Source organism: Hydractinia symbiolongicarpus, chromosome 13, assembly GCF_029227915.1.
Source record: "Hydractinia symbiolongicarpus strain clone_291-10 chromosome 13, HSymV2.1, whole genome shotgun sequence".
NCBI lineage: Eukaryota > Metazoa > Cnidaria > Hydrozoa > Anthoathecata > Hydractiniidae > Hydractinia > Hydractinia symbiolongicarpus.
Window position 1 is genome coordinate 6,257,164 of NC_079887.1, and position 21,083 is coordinate 6,278,246.

Genomic DNA, 21,083 nt, shown 5'->3' on the forward strand with positions numbered 1-21,083 from the left:
AATGTCGTTGTCTATCACGAATCTGACGACTTACTAATGGACATAAATGGTTCCTGTAAATTATATGTTGTTTTGTTTTTTGATTATGTCTCATTTGTTCTCCTTGAAAGCTTGTCACGTTGTGAGAACCAAAAATAACATCTAAGTTTGGGATATATTACTCTCAGGATATTTTTTTAAAACTATAAGAAAGTAATTTGTAAATTTATTCCAAATTTTCTTTATAAATATTTGATTAGTAGTGCAAATTTTGCAAAAATATCAGTGTACAGTAAAAAGTTATAATTTTTACGCTGTTTTTATTGTTTCATTCAAGTTTTATCAGAATAATGTTTTTTAGTTTTGACCTCTTTCTCAGCACGAATGCAACCGGACAATATATTATCAACTTTGTATATCTTTTTTGTTGTTTTTAAAAACATCAATATAGAAAGTAAAAGACAAATAACTCAGCAGAAAAAACGACCAATGTGTATCTTTAAAAAGCCATTAAAACAGGAAAATTTTCAACTTTTTTATGTATTCTTTCGAATTTTGCAAGAACCTCACAATAATTCAGTCTCTCAGATATTGAAATAATTATGAAATTATTGTTTTGAAGAAACACAACGAATACAATAGGTTTCAGTTAAAAAGCACAAAAAAAAAATTAAAAAATGGTTTTACAATGTGCGAGAAACATCTGTTCGAGTTTATAAAAACATAAATATTTTCTATGGTTAATAGTATTAGAAAAATGTTGAAAGTGTAACCGCTTGTAAGAACATCTTAAGAAGTAAAGAATTATATAATTTAAACTAAAAAAGAAGGCTTTGCTTTTATGCTTCGTACATATAGAAGAGCAGAGATAATATAATAGAAAAAAAAACGACTTTAGCGGAAACAAATAAAAAACAAAGAACTTTTTACGTTATGCCCTAAAGGACACAAGTCGTTTAGCAGTTTTGTTGAAAGGACGTCTAAATCCCGGCTAAGATTGGATTTGCTTAATCTTTAACACTTTTTCAGGCGAAAACGGTCTTGTGTTCTACAGAAACATCGCATGTATTGAATGTATTGATAATGATGGACATTTTAAGGGTTAGAAGAATATATAATGTAGATATGTCACATTGTAAAAAAGATATCCAGCATTAGCGCAAGAAGGTAAAAATGCTCAAAAATAATTGATTCTTCTTTAGTCTGGACTTGCATTATTGTTCTTATAATCTATGAGGATGTGTAGGCTGAGTGCTTTCTTAATATGCTCCTAATTTTTGGCTACTTCTGATAGAAAACATACTGTCAATAGTCACCAATAAAAGTGTTATACATGCTTTCATTACATTAACTTCTGTTGTTTATTAGCTTCTGTTTAAACAAACGAATTAAGCACAGTTATGCGGATTGCAGCACGTGTTCTAAAAAGGAAATAAAAACATCATCGTTACACCACGACATATCATTAAGCTTAAAACGTTTGTTTTAGATAGAATAGAAAAAAAGTTCACAAGAAAATACTAATGGCGTATTGGGATTACTCGAGAAATCATGGTGAGCGAACATGGAATCAAAAATGGAAATGCGGAACACATCAGTCACCAATTAATATTATAACTAAGAACACAGTTAGAAAAGACGGCCTAGATGATTTGAAATTTCATGGCGGAAAGGTCAAGCTTGCTTTGTTAAACAAAGGTTTTAATATATCTATATCACCTTTGGTTTCAAATGATGACAGTCATATTAACAGAGATAAATGTCAATTATTTGTAAATGGTGGACCAACGGAATCTGAGTATTATTTAAAAGAGTTCCATTTTCACTGGGGGGATAAATCATCAAAAGGGTCAGAGCATGAAATTGATGGACATAAATTTGACGCCGAGCTTCATCTAGTCCATTACAAAAGAAATCAACATGCTTCGTTTGTTGACGCTCTTAATCATGAATGTGGCTTATGCGTAATTGGCATCTTTTTAGAAAAAAAGGATGACGTCACTACTAATCCGGTTTTGAAAGATATTTTAGACATGACTAAACACATTCCTTATAAGGGCGATACTTACACAGGGACAAAAGAAATTGATTTGTATGATATCACAAAAGAAATTTCCACAGAGTACTTCACTTACGGTGGTTCTCTGACAACTCCACCGCTTTCAGAATGCGTACGTTGGATTGTTTTAAAGAAGCCCTTGTATGTTTCTTCTAGTGATTTAGACAATCTTTATGACATCAATGCCGATACCATGGGTAAAGAGAAGTTCCACGATCCATGCCAACGTGAAGGTGATTGCGCATGCGCAGAGATGCCTAAAATACGAAACAATTTTCGTTCTTGTTGCTCGATTAATGATCGGATTGTCTCACACGTTTCATGAACAGTTTATGAAAGTGAAAATAGGTTTTTAATGCGCAACTATATGCATGATATGTTAAACTATTAAATATCGAGAAAAATGAGTTTGCTTAGCGGCCTGGCCTGCTCAACGAAATAAACTTTGTTTTGTTTTAAAAAAAAATACTTGATAAGAACGTTTTAAATTTCGAATAAACGTTACTTAGCCCTAAGAAGCATTATTTTTTAGGTACAACTACATTTTCGAGGATAAAAGTCTAGTTGAGTTAGTATAGTTCCAGGCGATGGTAACTAGCTAGCTAATTAGCTAGTACAGAAACTTTCGGTGTGTTTTGTGATTTTGCGACTGCATATATTAAGGTTAAACATATCTAACAACGGTAGAAATATATCCAACTTGATTGCTTGTATTTTTTCACAATAAAGCAAAAACTACCACCCGTTTCTGTTAACTGTATGCGATATAGATCGGCAACAGTTGTGCACTGTGACGCGTTGTTTATCGGATACAGCCGTATGTCTGTATCTCTGGAGATAGCTGATAACGCTGGCTATCGATCTCAGCCTGTTAGGCTAAAAACAAAATGGCGACTGTAGATGCAAGTGGAATTAACGGAAAGGCAGTCATTGCCCCATTTTCTTTTTAATTTTTTTTTGGGCGCACGCACCGTGGGCTTGGCCAGATGCGCTGAAGGGCCCTTAAACAAATGCGTGCGTAGCGCGTAGTAAAAAAAACAGAAAAAAAAGGAATATATTTTACAATTTCTTCTTATAATAATAAGACGAATCTCTTTTTTCACCGCACTCCCATAGGTTTATATATAAAAACAACAAAGTATTTTGTGTTATCTTGTGTTTAAAAATTTTACCTAGTTGTTAGATCATTTTATTTTATTTTGATTTATTTCCAGTTAAGCAACAAAATGATGATGATCTAAAAAACATTTTGAACGCTTACCCTGGTCAGTTAACGTAGTGTTATGTTTCTTCAACATATGCGCTTTTAACTTATTTCAGCGTGTATAGTTTGCGTCGCATTCATTACATTAAAAGGTGGTTACATTTTCTGTGATGACCTTTTCAGGGAATTCCGTATTAATTCCATCACTTTGCTTTTTGGCAGGTGAATCTGAAAACATGAGTAAAAAGGTTAGAAAAAAATGGAAAATATTTATCATTTAAAACATTTATCTTTATCGTATTTTTTACTTACCCGAACTTTTATCATGGGTAATTATAACTTCGTCTTGAAGTGCTTGAAGCTTCTTTTCTCTTCTGCGCTTGTATCTTTTAGTTTGCTCTAACATAATAAAAACGTGCCTTGCCTAAAAACTCAAAATTTTTTACTTTTTTTCTCGCAAGGACGCTACTTTCTAGACGTATTACAAAGGTAGTTGGAAGTGCGTACATAACTTACTAGAAACGTCTTTTTCAACATCTGAAAATATTTTATCTAGCTCAGTGTTGCATTCATCTTCCGAAGAACTGTCAACTAAAAAAAAGTGTATAATACTGTATATTGGAAACAGTTTGGCGATTACTTTTTAACATTGAGGATACTTTACTCAGCTTACTCACTCACCGATTATTGAGTATTTTGCTTCAAGCAACCTTGTGAAAAATATTTTTAAAAGACTAAAACATTTTGTGACAGTGTCTATGAAGTAAAAAATTACATTTTAGAGACCTTACCTAATTCTTCCCTAGTTTCCCTTATAATGGCTTTGTATAAAAGCTTCTCCTCGATAACGTTCGAACTTGATTCTTCTACAAACAAGGAAACACTCATTGAAAAAAAGATAAAACATTTGGCGAGACAACCAAAGAAAATACAGTTTTTCTCACCACCTGTTTTTTCTGTTTCCATAACTAATTCTTCCACAAACTAACTACAACAAATAGTTTAGCCGAGAACAAGCACCCAGCACAAAGTAAATAAACGTTTTATATATAATTTTTATTATTTCAAAAAATGGACTAGCTTCAAATATGTACTAACTCAATTTCTTTGATGATATGAATATCAATATTGTATGTTTTTTATGAAAAATGAAAATCTGTTCTGAATAAGTGTATAGGCCATAGGCTAACCAGAGTAAAACATTGACTTGACGCTGATTCACTTCGGCATTGTTTATAAAGTTCGTTCTGTCAGTATTCGAAATGACCGTATAAGAGCCTCCGAGTTACTCGGTATGGGCCATAGGCTAACCAGAGCAAAACATTGGCTTGACGCTGATTCATTTCTACGTCTTTCTTACTGTGACAATTATCGTTTTGCGCTACACAGGCAACAGGTTCGTGAAGAAACAAAGTGGGAAGGAAGTTACGCCAACAATTATATTATATAGTTAAGTAAGGTACACGAATTTTAATATCTAGTCATGAAATTTAAAACAAAAATAAATTATAACTATATGTAAAAAAATATCTTAGGTATTAAATACATTTGTTTTGTTTAGAAAAGTCTAAGGAAGATGGTTGTTTCAGGTACAAGCCATGCGCAAACTTTTGGTTATATACTCCTTATTCCCTGCCGTTGTATTTTTATATAATCGAACCACAGCTTCATAAATATATTTACAATATAACTTTTATTCACCATCTGCACTTTCACTTGAATCTGAGTATATTTCACTGTCCTCAGAGTAATACGCGAAATCTATCGTTTCGTCGTCTTCGTACATCACTAGCACATCATTCGCAAGTGGATTTTCAATATGAACGAAACTATTGAACAGAGCTTTATTTCGATTTAAAGTATCGCTCACGCGGCCCATAACTTCACTGATGAGAAACTTTTCGGCAGGCTTGTCGCATGTTTCCAAGTATTGTTTTAGTATTTGAAATTGCTCTTGCCAATAATCTATAACGCATGACATTTCATGTTTTACAAAACCAATCTCTTCAGACGCTCGTTGCTGTCTCAAATATAATTGGACGCAATTTTTCTTCACATTTTCTGGAATTATTGACGTTTTATAAAATAACAAGTATTGCAATATGCACGTGAAATTTGCGTAAAACTTACTAATTATACTAAATTATAAAAACATGGAAACAAGAATCACTTAAAAAAATGACGAAATACGGCACACGAGTTAAACACTAGCATGGATTGAAATACTTTGGTAGACAGCTGAGTTCACATCCAATATTTCACTGTATTTGAGGTTAGAATAGCTCTCGTTTAACTCCTTCCGTATGTCATTTAATCCGTCCAGCTGATTCTTTATTTCTCTACACACTTTATTTATTGGGGCGCTGAGACGATTAGCAATTGCAGATCCATCTAAGAGAGAAATCCAAATAGTTTGATTATAGTAAGAGCTATTACGCCGTAATAAACTTAGATTAAGAAGGTTATGTTTTTTAAAAAGAACCACGTATCAAATTTGAACGATTAACGATGGAAGGTTTAGTCAGTAACAAGTCATCAAATCATGGTAATGTGAACTAAGGACAATTGAATAGTTCATTAGTACCTCCGTAGCGCTTTTTTAATACCAACAACATCATTCGTTCTGATACCCCGTGGTATAGTATATATATATACTATATAAATGGCTTCATCTTGTGAGAATTGCAAGGCGTTTTTATGTTCGAATCGATATTCAGGAGTGCTAACGGTCCAACGTGCAAGAATGTTATGCTTCTTTTCAAGACTTTTGAGAGTGATATCAATCCTAAAAATCGCAGATGTGGTTATTTTTTATTTCTGATATATATGTTATATTACTTCTTATACAATATAACAGCGCAAACTTTAAACCTTGCTGCTTTAGAAATATGGCAAGCTCGATCTGATAGCTTTTCACTCATCAGTGACAGGCGCTTTTCTTTCCAAAATTCTTTGAGCTTTCGATAGTAGCACTGAGTCCATTCAATATCTAGATCAATTTGAAATCAATAGTGACTATCGCTTATTCTCGCCTACGCGCGCCCGTTTAAATTACTAAAAATTACCTTTCGCATTTGAAGGCTGTTTTGTTACCGCTTCATCCTCCTCGCTTTTCCAAGCATTCAACACGTCTGATGTGATACTTACTAAGAATACAATTGACAAACAAATTATATATAGGCTTTAAAAAGTACTTTTTCTAATTAAAATTCTCTGCCCTCGATGTTTTAACAAAAATAGGTTTTTAAATATCTTTCTGCGTTCGCAAGTTTGACGCAGAAGTATTCTTAAAGATAACGATTTAAAATATGCACATGCGTAAAAAAAAACTCTGAGAAAAGAATAGTTTTCTTAGCATTCCCTGTCTTAAGGTTGTAGAACATCTTCACTAAGTAACATACCTTGAAGTTTTGAGCATATTGCATCAAGTTCATCACAGCACGACTTCATCGTTTTATTGGCTTTTTCATAAAGATTTACCAATGTATTTCCTAAATTAATAAACCTTTTATAAATACTACATTACCTAATCATGTTTACCTCTTTTGCTTATTCTACCTATGTATACCTATATTGCCCATTTTGATTGATCCAAAATGCATTAAAGCGTCACCCAGTAAATCCATGCGATGAGCGGGGGTCATCTCTTTAGTAATTTTGGAAAACGAGCGCAAGTATGACCAAAGTCTTTCCATTAATTCTCCGTCCATGAGACCAAATGACTCTAGTCTTCGAATGGAGTTCTTTATCTAGGTATACATTACATTGAAGTAACAATATTATGATCTTAAGCACTTAGACAAGTGATAATAATTACCTACCTGGCAATTACCGTTGTGACCATACGAATGAAACAAAGGTATACCAAAATTGAAATGTTTGTACTTCGTCATGGTTTGTTTTTTCTGTATAAAAATTGTATTATAAAACATTGTTTTATCACTCTTCTGTTAAAGAACCGCTTTCTCATACACTTGATATTTGAAAGTTTTTGTAACTAACGTCTAAGTGTCGCTTTAAAACACATGCTATGTCGTATACTATATGCACATCTAATTCTTTTCCATTAGATTCTTGCAAAATCTTATCTAACAGCATAACAGCATAATCCAACCTGAAAAATGTCAGTTTTTTCCTTATATGAAAAAAAACAAAATTTCCCATCATATAAAAATCATGAACATATCTACACAATTTAACCAAAAATAAGTATATGCTTAACCCACCTTTCCCCATGGCACATATTTAAAAATAATTTTGGATATTCATGTCGACACGACATGCCAAACACACCAGTAACACTGAGCTTATTTGTCTTCCGCTTAGAACGGATGTTGTTGCCAGCTTGAAAATTACTGCAATCCTAAAAAATATATCACATATATATACATATATATATGCACATAATGTCACATACATAAATAACATTTTTGTTGATTAAAGTTAAGTGTTTTTGTACAAATATTTTAAATATATATATTATATACTCACTTTCTTTGTTTTCCCTGATGAATCGTCGTATTTCTCCATAAAATTAACAACTTCAGTATCTGCAACAAACAACTGCTCTGACCGTATTGGCATCTTTTTTGATTTAGAAGAAGATTTTTTCAAGACCAACCCAAAATTGGCATCCATACAATAAAACAAGCTTCCATTTTTCTAGATTTATTCACAATTAAATATATATAAACTATTCTAACAAGATCCTAAAGTTGGTAGTAAAGTTTATAATTGCTACATAAGCTTATTCCTACCTTTGGGCAAGCTGCACATTTCCTAAATCCAGAATAATTTGGACTTACTGTCTTCAAATTAAGTAAGCCATAGCGAAATTGTCTAAATTGGTCAATTGCATCTGTTTTCAAAAAGCGATAAAGACATTTTCTCTAGAAAAATGATTAAAATTACACAAGCTCTAATTATTATAAATGTTTCTTTGACTCACATTTAACTCACACACACAATATTGCAACCGACTAACTAACTGGTGATCAAGAATTCCACTTTTCCAAGAAAGTGCATCACAAAAAGATAATAGTGATATTTTCCCTTCTAATTGCAAAGCTATGAAGGTGAAAAGTAGTTCCATAGATACCGCTGTTAGTGGTTTTGTAGGAGTTGCAGGCCACACATTGTACTGCACAAGAGAATTCAGTTCTTCATCACATGAACAAAAATACACACAACATTCTGCAAATACCCTAAATGAGAAAATTTATGTTTTAATTTTAATAACATATATATATAGTACAAATACGGTTGCTTAGTCTTGTATATATATACAAATTGTTGCAAATATATGTATATATATACTAACGACTTTCACCAATAATTGTCATATTACGAGTATATCTTGACAAACACATTTGTACATGTTGCTGCACAACGTTCGGGAGTATTTGTACTCTTTTACTTCAAAATGATTCTAAAACCCAATGAAAAGAATCAGTACATATTTTTTGTTACACACAAAGCCACAAAGTTGCATCCATACCAAAAATATAAACCTATTATATCAGCCCTAAAATAAAGTTTTAGTTTTGCATGTAAAAGGCTGAGAGTAAACACTGTGTAATAAATCATAGAAATAACTCACAGTAATTTCTTTCTTGCAATGAAATGGAATACTGCTATGAAATTTTTTGCAACAACTGCTGCAATAAGTAACATCTGGACCACATGATTCACACCATACACAAGCTGTATTTGAAAAATCTACACCACATTATACACAATTGGATGAAAGCATAAGATGATACTTATTTCCATATGCCAATATAGTATCTTCAGTTTTTAATTTCCATTCTTCAATTTCCTTTTCTTTGGTCTTTTCGTACAGTCCAGTTTTAACAACAGCTTCGCCACTTATTAGAAACTCACAAGCATTGTGAAGTTCTGCATCAAAAATATTGTTGCTAGAAGATGAAGGTTGACTTATTGTGATATCATTGTTGGTAGATGGCTGATGTGGTGCACTCTTATAAACTTTTTTAACTCTGCCATTATGCAACCGACTGCCAACTATTCTAGCACCCTTACGTTTGGTTTTTGCAAATGGCATTGTTAATAATGTATATATATTATATTTAACATAGATCGCTAGGAAAAAAAAAGGTATTTTTTATTCATAATGTCAGCCAACATTAATTTTTTATACTGCACACTATTAAAGAATATGTTTTTAGCCAAGTTCCCAATCATAATTATACTCTCCTCATGTATAACCTCCTTTGCTTTGAATAAACTTTCACTTTAGGAGTCGGTGACAAAAAACTTTCATAATGATTACGAGGGTGCTGATAAGCCCCAAATGCCCGCATAAGAGAGAGTTTGGGCAACTTTTTGACTAAAATTTATGATTTTCACCCAAAATTCTCCAAACATTTCCACACATTCCTAAATTATTCCCGAAATACAAAATGGCGCTTTTAATCCTGTTGAGCTGGCCACAATAAAAGACAACCCTTAAAGTAAACAGAGTTCCTTTTTTATATAATTTTTGCTGATAAATCTAGCTAGCTAGCTAGCTGCTAGATAAAATATGCCACTCATTTTCCGAAAGTTTCTTGTTTCCATTTTTAAAAATTTAATGCCAATCCGCTGCTGAGAATTGAACATCACAGTACTAGACCTAAAGAAATGGTAATTTAGAACTTGCCTAAGCACATTAGTAAACATCCACTTCACATTAGATAAGAAGTAATTAGCACCTAATATGTTGTAGCAGAGAGGGAGGAGGGAGAATCCAAACCAAACCTACTAAACCAACTTTGCAAAACCTGTGGAAAACCTATGGGAAGAGGTTCTTAAAGAGTTTTAGTCTAACTAGCTAGCTAGCATCGAGCTATTCTATAGTTGTGAAAATAAAGCGAATCCCTAAAGTAAATTAAGGCAGATAAATGTGGAAAATAAAACTGAACACGCTCGTTGGGAATGGGTTCGTTCGTAGCATCGCTGTCATCTTTTTTTACTTTACTTTTCTTAGATGTATAATTTCCGGAATTAAGCTTGTTCGGTAAACTTGGTTCAACTGTAAAGCGATGGGGAGCGGTATCAGTTGTCTCCAGAGATACAGACATACAGCTGTAAGCGATGACAATCGTATCACAGTACGCAACTGTTACCGATGTCTATAGATCACAGTTAACAGAAACGGGTGAAACTACCTATATCTCGTTCGAATTTTATCACATGGCTTAGTCACTTCTGTTTCGTTACAAATGTATACAAACGTTACAAACTGATATTTTCGATTTTTAAAATTTTTAAAAAGTGCAATTTATCCCTGCGCATGCCATAGTTAATGCATTTTTAAAAAACGGTGTTTTTTTTAATTTTTGCGGAGAGTAGCGGAGTGCGCGCCAGCGCACGGAGCGTAGCGGAGCCTATTTCCTCATTATATAAGCCAAATATAAGGGAAAAGAAGTACGATGGAGAGTATATAGCATTTCTATGCGATTTCGTCCCTATACATCCGAATTATAAAAATTCAAACAAAAAATCACAGTAATCCAGCAATTTAATGTGGTCATTCTTTGGTACAGTTTATAGTAAGCGAGACAACGTGTTTATCAAGGAGCAAAGCGATGGAGTGTTTGTTGTTTTTTAAAGATGGTGCCAAGCGGACGAACTGATATTTTCAAGAAAACGAAAGAGGGAAGTATGAATAGCTAGCTAGTATATCACTATTTTTTACATGTAATGAACCTCTTCTCACCCACACCTAACTAGCAAATAACTACCAACATATGTGGCAAAATAAGCTGGTATAACACTACCAAATTGGCTAGCTAGCAGCATAAACTAGGTAGTTAACCAGCACAAAACTGTTTTTCTCACTAGCTACTTATCTGACATAAAACTGGCTACTTGGCCGGCATAAAATTAGCTATGTAGCTAGATTTAAATGATCCTTAAGACATATTTTCTAGTCATACACATACTGCACAATGAGTTAATTATGCTCTAATTAGGAAAGTACCATCAAATATCTACAATTATCCACAAAATATGTTGGTTCTAACAATTTTAGACAAAAAACTAAGAACCAAAAGTTTAGCCAAATCAGCAAAAGAACATTGGTATAGACATATATTCTTTTTAGCAGAAGAGCCTGGACTTTTTTTATAAATAAAAGAATAAATGCAACCTCCATAATGTGTTTTTTGCAACCTTGTCCATAGTATTTATTTTAAAAAATATAGTGAAAATGGAAGGTTATGTAGAGCTATCACTATTTTTCACTTTTAGGTCATTCACACCCCTAAAAAGCTCCCTAACTAAAGCATAAAACATAATTTAGTGGCTCAGATTTTCTAGCTAAATAAAGAGGGTGCCGATAAGCCGCAAACGCCTGCATATATACGGGCGAGTTCGGGCGACTTTTCGAATTAAATTGACGTTTATCGGCCGAAACCGCCCGCACTTTCCCGAACACGCCCGAACTCGCCTGGAACATTCCCGAAATGCAACACCTTGTAACATAAACATGGCGGACGACAGTTAAAAGAATGCGTTTGAAGAGAAAGGAGTTAATAAAGTTTATATATAAGTTATTTATCAAGTAAATCTTATCACAAATCATAAAAAACAGTTCTTTTAAGAACTTCGCTATCACATAGTTAGTTCATTTTAATTTTTATACTTTTTTAAATAATTCTTCGAGAGTCATTTGTGGTGAATCTTTTTTTTTTCGGGCATTGTTCGGGACTATGTGGGTTTTTTCAGGCAAATACCTGACCTTTTTTCAAAAAGCCGAACTCGCCCGAAAACGCCCGCACTTTTTACGGCGTATGCGGCTTATCGGCACCCTCATGCTAAATATACCAAACTAGGTGCCATATTTTTTAGTAAAAAGACTGTCAGCATATATAAGATGCACATGTAAAGTTTTTCATATATATATAATCATGCCCTGTTGGTCTAATGGCTATGACACTCATGCAAATGAGAGATCCAGGTTCAAATCCTGGACAGGGCTAGGAAAAACATTATCTTGCACTTACAACAACCAGGTAAATGTTTCGCCTTTTTCGTGGACTTCTCTAATTATTTCTATATCTTGACTTTTTAATGTTGTTGTCATTGGAACCAAGTTAACTTTTAATCTCAGATTTATTAAAAATTGATAGTTTTTTTGGCGTTATGACCGATTGTTTAAATATTTGTATTGGCACATAATTCTGCTAACATGATTCACTGTATATATATTGACCGGATATAAATTTGAGAGCTTTGTTTGAGCTACTGAATTTGAAATATTTGCATCTCAATATTTTCTATACTCCTGGATTAATATGATACATATCTTAGATCTATCGAGTCTTTGAGTTGTAGGGGGATTCTCTATTAAGGTGCCTGCCCCTGCCTTGCCGTTCCCTTGCCTTGCCTAACCCTGCCTTGCTGATTCCTCTTTCTGTTTCCTTGCCTGCCTTTGCCTACCCTTCCTGTGCCTTTTCTGGTGCCTGGCTTCTATGCCCTTGCCTGTGCCTCTATGCCTTGCCTACCCCTGCCTTGCTGATTCCTCTTCCTGTTTCCTTGCCTGCCTTTGCCGTGCCCTTTCCTTGCCGTGCTTTGCCTTGGCAACCTCTCCGCAACACTTTCTATATTGATTAGATGTTTTGTAAATAGGAAAAGTAACTTTTCCAGCATCCTTAAATCTTTTTGCAATAGCCACACAATAAATTGCGATAAACTACAATTTAAAAAGAAAACGAAACTTATCAACATCAATTAGTTTCACTGCCGTTGGAAGAATATTCCTATCTGCTTTCCCGAATATGGTTCGGTTGTACAAATTAATTTCTAATGTAGCGAAATTGTATTGTGGTGGACTTCGTTCCGGCAAAAAGAAAACTACGCCAGTGAATCGGTACGCCGTTGTTGCAAAACTGAGTGACAAAGTAATCTATGTTTTGTTCCGAGTTTTGTTCCGGCAAGAGTGGGAAGGAGGAGAAAGAGGGTTAAAAGCTAAGGCCTATATCCCTGCAAACATTCACACCTCTGGTTCTTGATGGACAAATATTTTGCTTAGCTCTTTGACTATCTGTCTTTGTTTGTACGGCGTGCGCGGGTGCACCACAGGATTGGTAAGAAAAGATGTATTAGCGTGAGTTTAAACTCAAAATGAAACAGATGTTGTGGTAAATACGTGTGAGGACCACATTAAGAAAATTATTTATACGGAAGATAACACGGTAGACGAAAGAGTTGAATTTTTTAATCTACAAATACAAAAACCGACTAAGCCAATCACTTCTCAGTAGACAAGTGTATGCATATAGAAAGACTGCGTACAATATGAGTTTCAAAAGGTACAGTACAAGTCAAGTGATTTAAACACATTTAATGGATGAGTTAAGGTTAGTCTGAAACAGGAATTTTTTAGTATGTGGTAAATTGGTCTAATGTGATTACTTTGTAAGATATCCTTAATGATGATACGAAACTAAACTATACGGTACCACACTATGTAGCTGAATAAATAATAAATAAAAAAAGACAAAAGAAATTGTAACAGCAGCGGATGTGTCTAAAATTTAAATTTCCTTTCGCAACTTTTGAAACTCTGAGAGAAGAATATTTAAAAGTTTCATTTGAAATAAGGCTAAAAAGATGACAAAAAGTAGACACATCTATGTATGTACTGAGAAAAATGATAGTTTAGAATATTGCTCAGAAGAATGCATAAAAACCTGCATAACTTCGTATCCCTTAAAAGTCACTATTTTTGATTTTTGAATAAATTAGCAGAAAAAAATTTTGTTCATAGAAAACAAAAAAACAAAAACGACAAATACACTTCTCAATAAACTAACGAGTGCTGAGCTTCAATTTCGACGCTTCAAGTAACTACATAGTCTACATAGGCTTCCATTCTCTTAAATTTTTTGATTCTTGTTAGATTCTAAATAAGAGCATTTCTTTAAAAATCATACTGTTTTAAAACAAAATTTATTGAATGTCACGAGAGTCATAAAACTTGCTTTGTCTATTTATCACAAATGCTAATTGTTAAGATGCGTTTGTCTGAGGTAGGTTTATAAAAATTAAAAGCCTGTTTTAAAAGCATTACAGGCCACAAAAAAATATGTTCGTTTTTATGGTGAAGAAAAAAATGACTACTGCTTCTTCTAGGCTAAACTACAATACAATATACACATTATTAAAGCAAAGTGGTTATCTTAATCTTCCTTCGATATCGCCGAAAAAGTTAGGTCTGATATGTTAAATTTTTTGACGTTACGGAACGACGTCAATAACACTACTCTAAATTCAATATCTTACCTTAAATTAATGAAGCCATTACGACGCACTTAAATCTTGAGTCGAAATAACTTGGAAACGAGGTGGTGACGTCAATGATTTTTGTTGGCGTATGTAACTAGCAACCACCTAGGGCAAATTTAGGTAATTTTCCCAAGCCTTGGTCCCCAAATACGTTTCGGAAATAGACGGGTTAATGACGTCATCAAAAAACCTTTAAACCCTAATATCTCTGCAACCGTTTGTCAAAAGTGCATGATTCTATACATTCTCTTGATCAGCGTTTTTAGATCTATACTATGAAGGCAACAGTTATTTAAGGTATTTCAAAAAAAAATTAGGTTTTGACGGGTCTTTGCTACCGTCAGCAAAATTTTTAATCCCCGATACCTCCTTGGGCGTTCGTCGAGAACATATGACCCATACATTATTTTGACCAGCGTTTCAACCCCTACACATTACAGATAAAGAATAAACAAATTTCGCATTTTTTTCACCTTCACTGCACTGCTAAAGTTAGCAAAATATCTAAAACAGCTTTCCTTTTATTGACCTTTTGACTAAGTGGATTTCTTCACGGGCTTTATCGACTAGTATTCTATAATCCGAAGATTGGGGTTGTCATCTTTAGTACGTAACTCTTGCGTTGTTGTCAAGACACCGTCTTCTAGGGTGTGTACAAGAAATTGAAAATAATAAAAATTTGAAGGTCCGATACAAGGGCAATTTTCTGGTGGGCAATTCATGGAAGGTAAGATTCAAGTCGATGTGAAGATTTTTAAAATATCTCGCGAAATTTTCTTTCGAAAGAAATCACTTTTCTTCCTTAATAAGTCTTTTTGTGTCTGCTATAAGATAAAACCTAGATCTTAACGCATGTGAATTTGTTGCACTGAAAGCGGAAAAAAGCAGAAATAAGAAACAAGCGTAATTATCCAAACTAAAAACGTGCTTGTGGTTTATAAGACGAGAAAAAAAACTAATTAAAGGTTTCTAAAAATTCTATCACGCCAAATTGTGAGTAGAGGAAGTATTTTCCTGATGTGAATTAAATCCTTCACTCGTGTCTTCCATAGGAAATCCATATCGCAATCGGAATAGTATTAAAAAAATTCTGTGTGTGTATTTTCCACCACATTGTTTATTATTTTGCCTCCAACTTCCAGAATGCATTGCGCAATCGTCTAAAAATTCGATTGCATGACTTCTTCTGTGTCCGAATTTTTTAATGTCCGAACCTTTTAATTGCGTTAAAAATCTAAAATTTGCTTAATGTATTCACCAGCCTTATTGTAATGAAACTAGTTCGTGTTCAAGACTATTGACTTTTGATATTTTGAGAAAATAGCGCTTAGCGCTTACTACAGGTAAACCATGTCGCCAAACCTTATAGGTGTAATGCTCTCTCCTAAAAAAATTTTATTGCAAGTTTTCTTTAAATAAATACACCAGAAATAGTCCGTTGTTACCTCGTCGAGCTAAAACAATCACAGAGCGCAATTTAATTTTTCCAAAATTCATTGTCAGTTTAAATAAAAAAAGATCCCAGTGGGAGAACATCGTCATTTCCCTGACGTCTATAGGGCGTGCCAATTAGGACCTAAAGCTCCGTTCAATATTGAACGTTACGGAACATCCAAGCCTGACGAAGGAAAGTTAAAGGACGCTCGCTGAATAGGAGATACCAGAGGGTTAATAAGAAATGCAAAGGTAAAAAGTAAAAAATATATCGTGTTTCTATTAACTGGAATCCTAAACTCTGCTGTTGGCTTCAAAATATCGCAACTGTTGTATGTCTCATTAAGACATGTTGTATGTCTGTATGTCTCATGAGCATGTTGTATGTCTCATTTATAAACTTATATTTTATTTAGACAGTAAGGCACTGCATTTAGCAAAAGAAAGCTTATTTGAAAATTTTGCTGCAGCGAACTGTAACTTTCAATTTTTAGCTAGCTAACAGTAGCCAGAACCCCAGGTGCAGCTAAGTAAAAATCAGTTTGATGCAGATACATTCGTCTTTATTTTGGCAGTTTTCGTTTTCATATTGACATTATATATTGACACAAATAAAACGAAAACTCTCAAAATGTAAACGAGAACTCTTAAAATAAAAACGAGAACTCTTTAAATAAAAGCAAGAACTGTCAAAATGTAAACAAGTCTACTAATTTTAGTTTGGATTTAGGAGAAGAATTTCGTACTTACTTTTTAATTCAATGGGTTTTGCAAAATTTGTCAAAAAATTGTTTTTTAAGCACAATATTCTTGCGTTAATTTTCAATAGTTTTTTGTTTTGAATGACTTCCGCGGAAATAATACCAAAAAAATATTTTGTTGTTGTTTTTTCTCTATTAATGCCTTGATTCTGATGCATCATTATTTGCAAAACCAAAGAACTATACCGTTCCCTAGGCACAGTATATCTTTGTCAAAACGGATTAAAAGCTATTGCAATAGAAACTGAGTATCAGTCTAATTACCAATTCAAATTCAATGGTTTAAAAAAGAAATGTTTGAACCATACATTTCACATACTTTTAAACAGATAATGGTGTTTTTAAAGACTTTAGTCTAGCGAAACTTGTTAACTAGTTTCATAGTCGTCATAGATTGAATTAATATTAACAAAAGGGAGGTCACAAACGATGACATTAATTATTGTATTTTCGATAGATTGCCTATAAAAACTCAGAAAACATGAAGAATCTAAATCAGTTGGTGTGGAAGAGAAATCAAGGTAAGAGAAAATCTTCTAGATTTGTTTTGTTATTTTAAGGAAATATTACATTAAAAAATGACGAAGAAATCTAATTAATTTTAAATTCAATTTTTCACTGTTTATGAAAACAAAGTAAAATATATTTATACCATAATAAGAATACATTAAAAAACTTTAAAATGAGAAAATAAAGTTTTGCGAAATTGATGTGAAAATAAAACTATACCTGCAAAATCACTTCAACAATTTTTTTAGATGATGTTGATCAGCATTTTCGCATTATTATGCATCAGTGGAGCATATAGTCAATGGATAAACAATTGGGACCAAACTTTTACCTACTCTTGTCCTAATCGTAAGTATTTATCTATCTATTGTAAAATGGCTACTGTAAAAATTTCATCATTAAAGCTACTTGACTATGCACTTGTTAATATCAATTACTACACCTCAAAACTGTTTTTTCTTTTTCAGACAAAGCAATTAATGCTCTTATAAGTTATCACAGAAATCAATATGAGGATCGTCGATGGAGACTACCTTGCCACAAGTCGTTCTCGCAAGGCGTATCGCACTGGACCAATCATTACGTCAATGATTTTGACATGCCCTTCCAATTTGTCTGTCCACACAACCATGTCATCACTGGAATGAGTGGGGTACATAGCAACCCACATGAAGATAGAAGATATAAGTTCAGATGCTCGTTGTACGTGGGAAGATATCAAACGGCTTGCGAATGGACAGGCTACTTGAATCAGTTTGACCAATATTTGCATTATGTTGTTCCAAGTACGCATTTCTTGACAGGAATTAAGAGTTACCATGTAAATCACTACGAGTACGTATAATTTTTAGTTAAATTAGACTTGCGCTTAATTGCTTGCTAAAATTATTTACTTACCAGGGACCTACTTCTTAACGATTGATTTGCGCGGAGGACAATGTTAATACAGTGTTAGCAATAGAAAAACCTATACAAAGTACGATGTGTTTTTTAAGGCTTTACAAAAACTTAATCAAAAAAAGAATTTATGATGCGTTTTAATTGAACAACAACTTAAAATCTATGTTAAGTCGAATAAAGGCCATATATTAAATCTTTTTTTCCGGAAGCAATTGTTTATGTTCTTGCACTTGGACTTGCCCAGTTTTTCCCTTTTTCCAGCCAATTTGAACAGCGAACCTAAAAACTGGATAACTTAATTACCGACAAGGTATTAGGCAGAAACTTTGCTGACGTGCTATAATGGTCCAATTATTACTGCATTACGGGCAACGAGGATTGGTTTTTACAGCAGGATAATTATAAAATTGAACAAGGCAAATTTAACATCTTCTATATGGTATGCACATCTCACTGGCCGCAGAGGCTAGGATTCTATGTTAATTCTATGTTAATTCTATGATATTTAGGGATCGTCGATTTGCTGCTTACATTTGCAAGTTTGTGGCGTCGCGATAGAAGCAATGATGAGCGGGAGATTACAGTGTTTTTTGAAAAAAATTTGTGTCGTAAAATTAATGCTGTTAACAAATGTATTTTTCTCTCTGTCATGACACATTTCCTTCCATATATCAATTTACATTACCCCCCAAGACTTTTAAATTGATACAAAAGATAAAAAAGTTTCTCATTATATTGTTTGTTATTATTATCTCAAATGTTGCATTTTTACATGCACACACCGTGCGCACGGTTATCCAATCTGGCTTTTTTTGATAATCATGAGTTGAAATTTACTTCACATAATCAAAGTTTTTAATATAAGCTTTTTCTCTACTGCAAGCAAGACAAAATTTTGCCGCCAAAACTGAGTTGGAATTTCAGCACAAGAAAAAAATAATTCATGCAATCACTCCGTTAGTTGATTGTTTTAACAGAGCTTTGCAAGTCCGTAAAATGCCGAGAATACATCTGTCATACATATACATCCCGTCACTTGACTATCACTATTATGTGAGATTCCAATTTCTGTCTTGCTAAGTTAAGCTTGGTTTCTTAGATAGCAAAGCTATTTGAAAATTATATTACCTTTAACAACCATAATTTAACTGACCAAAATGTGTGTACTAAAAGCTGATAATAATGTGTTATATATTTTCTAGCCAGGTGGCTCAGTCATGCTCGCAACATGCAGCATAGCAGCATGGAAAATGATCCCGAATATTTTTATGGCGGCCGTTTTTTGTAATTTGTTGTTGTCTGCGTGTCCAAGCAAACTTTCACATCTTGAAACCTCAAAATATGAGAGTTTTGGTGAATGTTTTTAATTTACTGAAAAGATAGAGAGTTTGTATTTCTTTGCTACCGTGCATGAAATAGTTTTAACGAAGCAAGTCCTTAATTTTAGACGTGGAAAAATACAAGTTTTGTTTGATGCTTATGGATTGTAAATGTATGCTTGGATAGGGCTTTGAGCTGAAAAAGTATAGGCCTTCTTTTTCATTTCCATTAATTTGTTTTCTTAAGTTCTAACATATTTCATAGTCAAAATTAGCACAAAGTTTAGGCGTAATTCTCTATGTAACTAGTAACTTTATGACATAGATAGCTAGCTAGCTAAATAGAAGATGATGATTCTTGCTGCTCCCTGTTTCATTTGAAAGAGTGCTACCTAGCAACTAGGTATAAAAGTTTGAACATGCTTGATGGTGTATAGTGTCAGGCGTATTAGACACGTTCTTCGTCAAAAAAATTTAGATTAGCGTCACTACTTGCTTGGCATTTAAAGGTAGTGCTGAAAAGCCTAAACCAAAAAATATTATTCAAGGAAAAATATAGAAATCCATTTAGCATTGAAGATGTGAGAGATGCTCACCAAAGCATTTTTCAAAAAAAAATGTGCTATTAAAGATTAATTGTCAGAATTTGGGCGAAAAATAGGAGAATCAAAAACAAAAAAAGGGGCAGCGAAAATCGGTGAAAATTACCACTGGAAAGGATTTTAGATATTTCTTCAGGAAAACTTTTGCGACTGGCTGCAAAGGTGAAGTTATTTGCGTCTGAAAAGCCTGCTGTTTTTTATATAATTACTCGACTAACACTTTCAAACTACGATGTCATTATGAACTTAAAAATAAATATGGCATTGCTTGTAACTAATGATATATTCCATACGTTATATTTATTTCTAACTTTTTTGCATGTACTTAAACTTTTCGAGAATGCCCCCTAAACGGCAGTCAAATCCAAAGCAGAGAAATTTAAGTTTATTGGAGAGTTTTTCTGAAAACAGTAAACTTTATGTCCATATGATTAAAAGTTAGAGGAACAAAGTGTAGGGATTAGTGTTCAAAAAGCAAAATTTGCAGAACAAAACTAGACAGTTCAGAATTGAAATAGACTTATTAAGAAAAGTCCTATACACATTTCAAATCTCGATATTCAAGCAATCAAATTCATTCCAGCAATCAAAAAAGGTTAATCTTAAGTAAAAACCATGGAGCTGAAAAAGTTGCATTTTCCATATCAACATCTGATAACCAAAAGAAGAAAGGCTAACCTACTTCACCTGAATTGCAAAGAAAAGTGAAACACACGGTTCATAATTTTTCATCTTACGTTCCTTCCGATGATGAATTTACCGCTTATTCGTTTGGACTTGACCATCATATTCCTATTAAGTCAAGAGATGTTTCCATAGAAGTAGAATTTGAACAAAAGTGAAACTGTTAGAAGACAAGAAACTTTTAAAGCATGCAGTGTTAGCTATTCATGGTTCATCTGATGAAAATATGGATTTATTGGAAGCAGGATTAATTGATACCCCCACTAGTTAATTTAAATCTGATTATATTGCTGAAAAAGTAATGAGCTCCAACAAGTCTATAGTAAAGTGTATAACTAA

General features: G+C 33.3%; 2 protein-coding genes across 2 annotated transcripts; both read left to right on the forward strand.

Annotated features, from left to right (window-relative positions):
- The first annotated feature begins 890 nt into the window (after nt 1-890).
- Nucleotides 891-2,779, forward strand: LOC130623819 (carbonic anhydrase 2-like). The gene is made up of 2 exons (XM_057439345.1): nt 891-1,146; nt 1,469-2,779. The coding sequence occupies exon 2, from the start codon at nt 1,503-1,505 to the stop codon at nt 2,361-2,363; it is 861 nt and encodes a 286-aa protein (XP_057295328.1). The 5' UTR covers nt 891-1,146; nt 1,469-1,502; the 3' UTR covers nt 2,364-2,779.
- Nucleotides 2,780-17,210: 14,431 nt separating this feature from the next.
- LOC130624137 (hemagglutinin/amebocyte aggregation factor-like) lies at nt 17,211-18,872 on the forward strand. Its single transcript, XM_057439704.1, has 3 exons — nt 17,211-17,250; nt 17,707-18,073; nt 18,649-18,872. The coding sequence occupies exons 1-3, from the start codon at nt 17,211-17,213 to the stop codon at nt 18,695-18,697; spliced, it is 456 nt and encodes a 151-aa protein (XP_057295687.1). The 3' UTR covers nt 18,698-18,872.
- Nucleotides 18,873-21,083: the final 2,211 nt, after the last annotated feature.

Coding starts and splice junctions, on each gene's coding strand:
- LOC130623819 (XM_057439345.1), top strand. CDS start 1,503: ATGGCGTATTGGGATTACTCGAGAAATCATGGTGAGCGAACATGGAAT.
- LOC130624137 (XM_057439704.1), top strand. CDS start 17,211: ATGAAGAATCTAAATCAGTTGGTGTGGAAGAGAAATCAAG. Junction 17,251..17,706: donor GGTGTGGAAGAGAAATCAAG/GTAAGAGAAAAT, acceptor TTTCTTTTTCAG/ACAAAGCAATTAATGCTCTT. Junction 18,074..18,648: donor TACCATGTAAATCACTACGA/GTACGTATAATT, acceptor TATGATATTTAG/GGATCGTCGATTTGCTGCTT.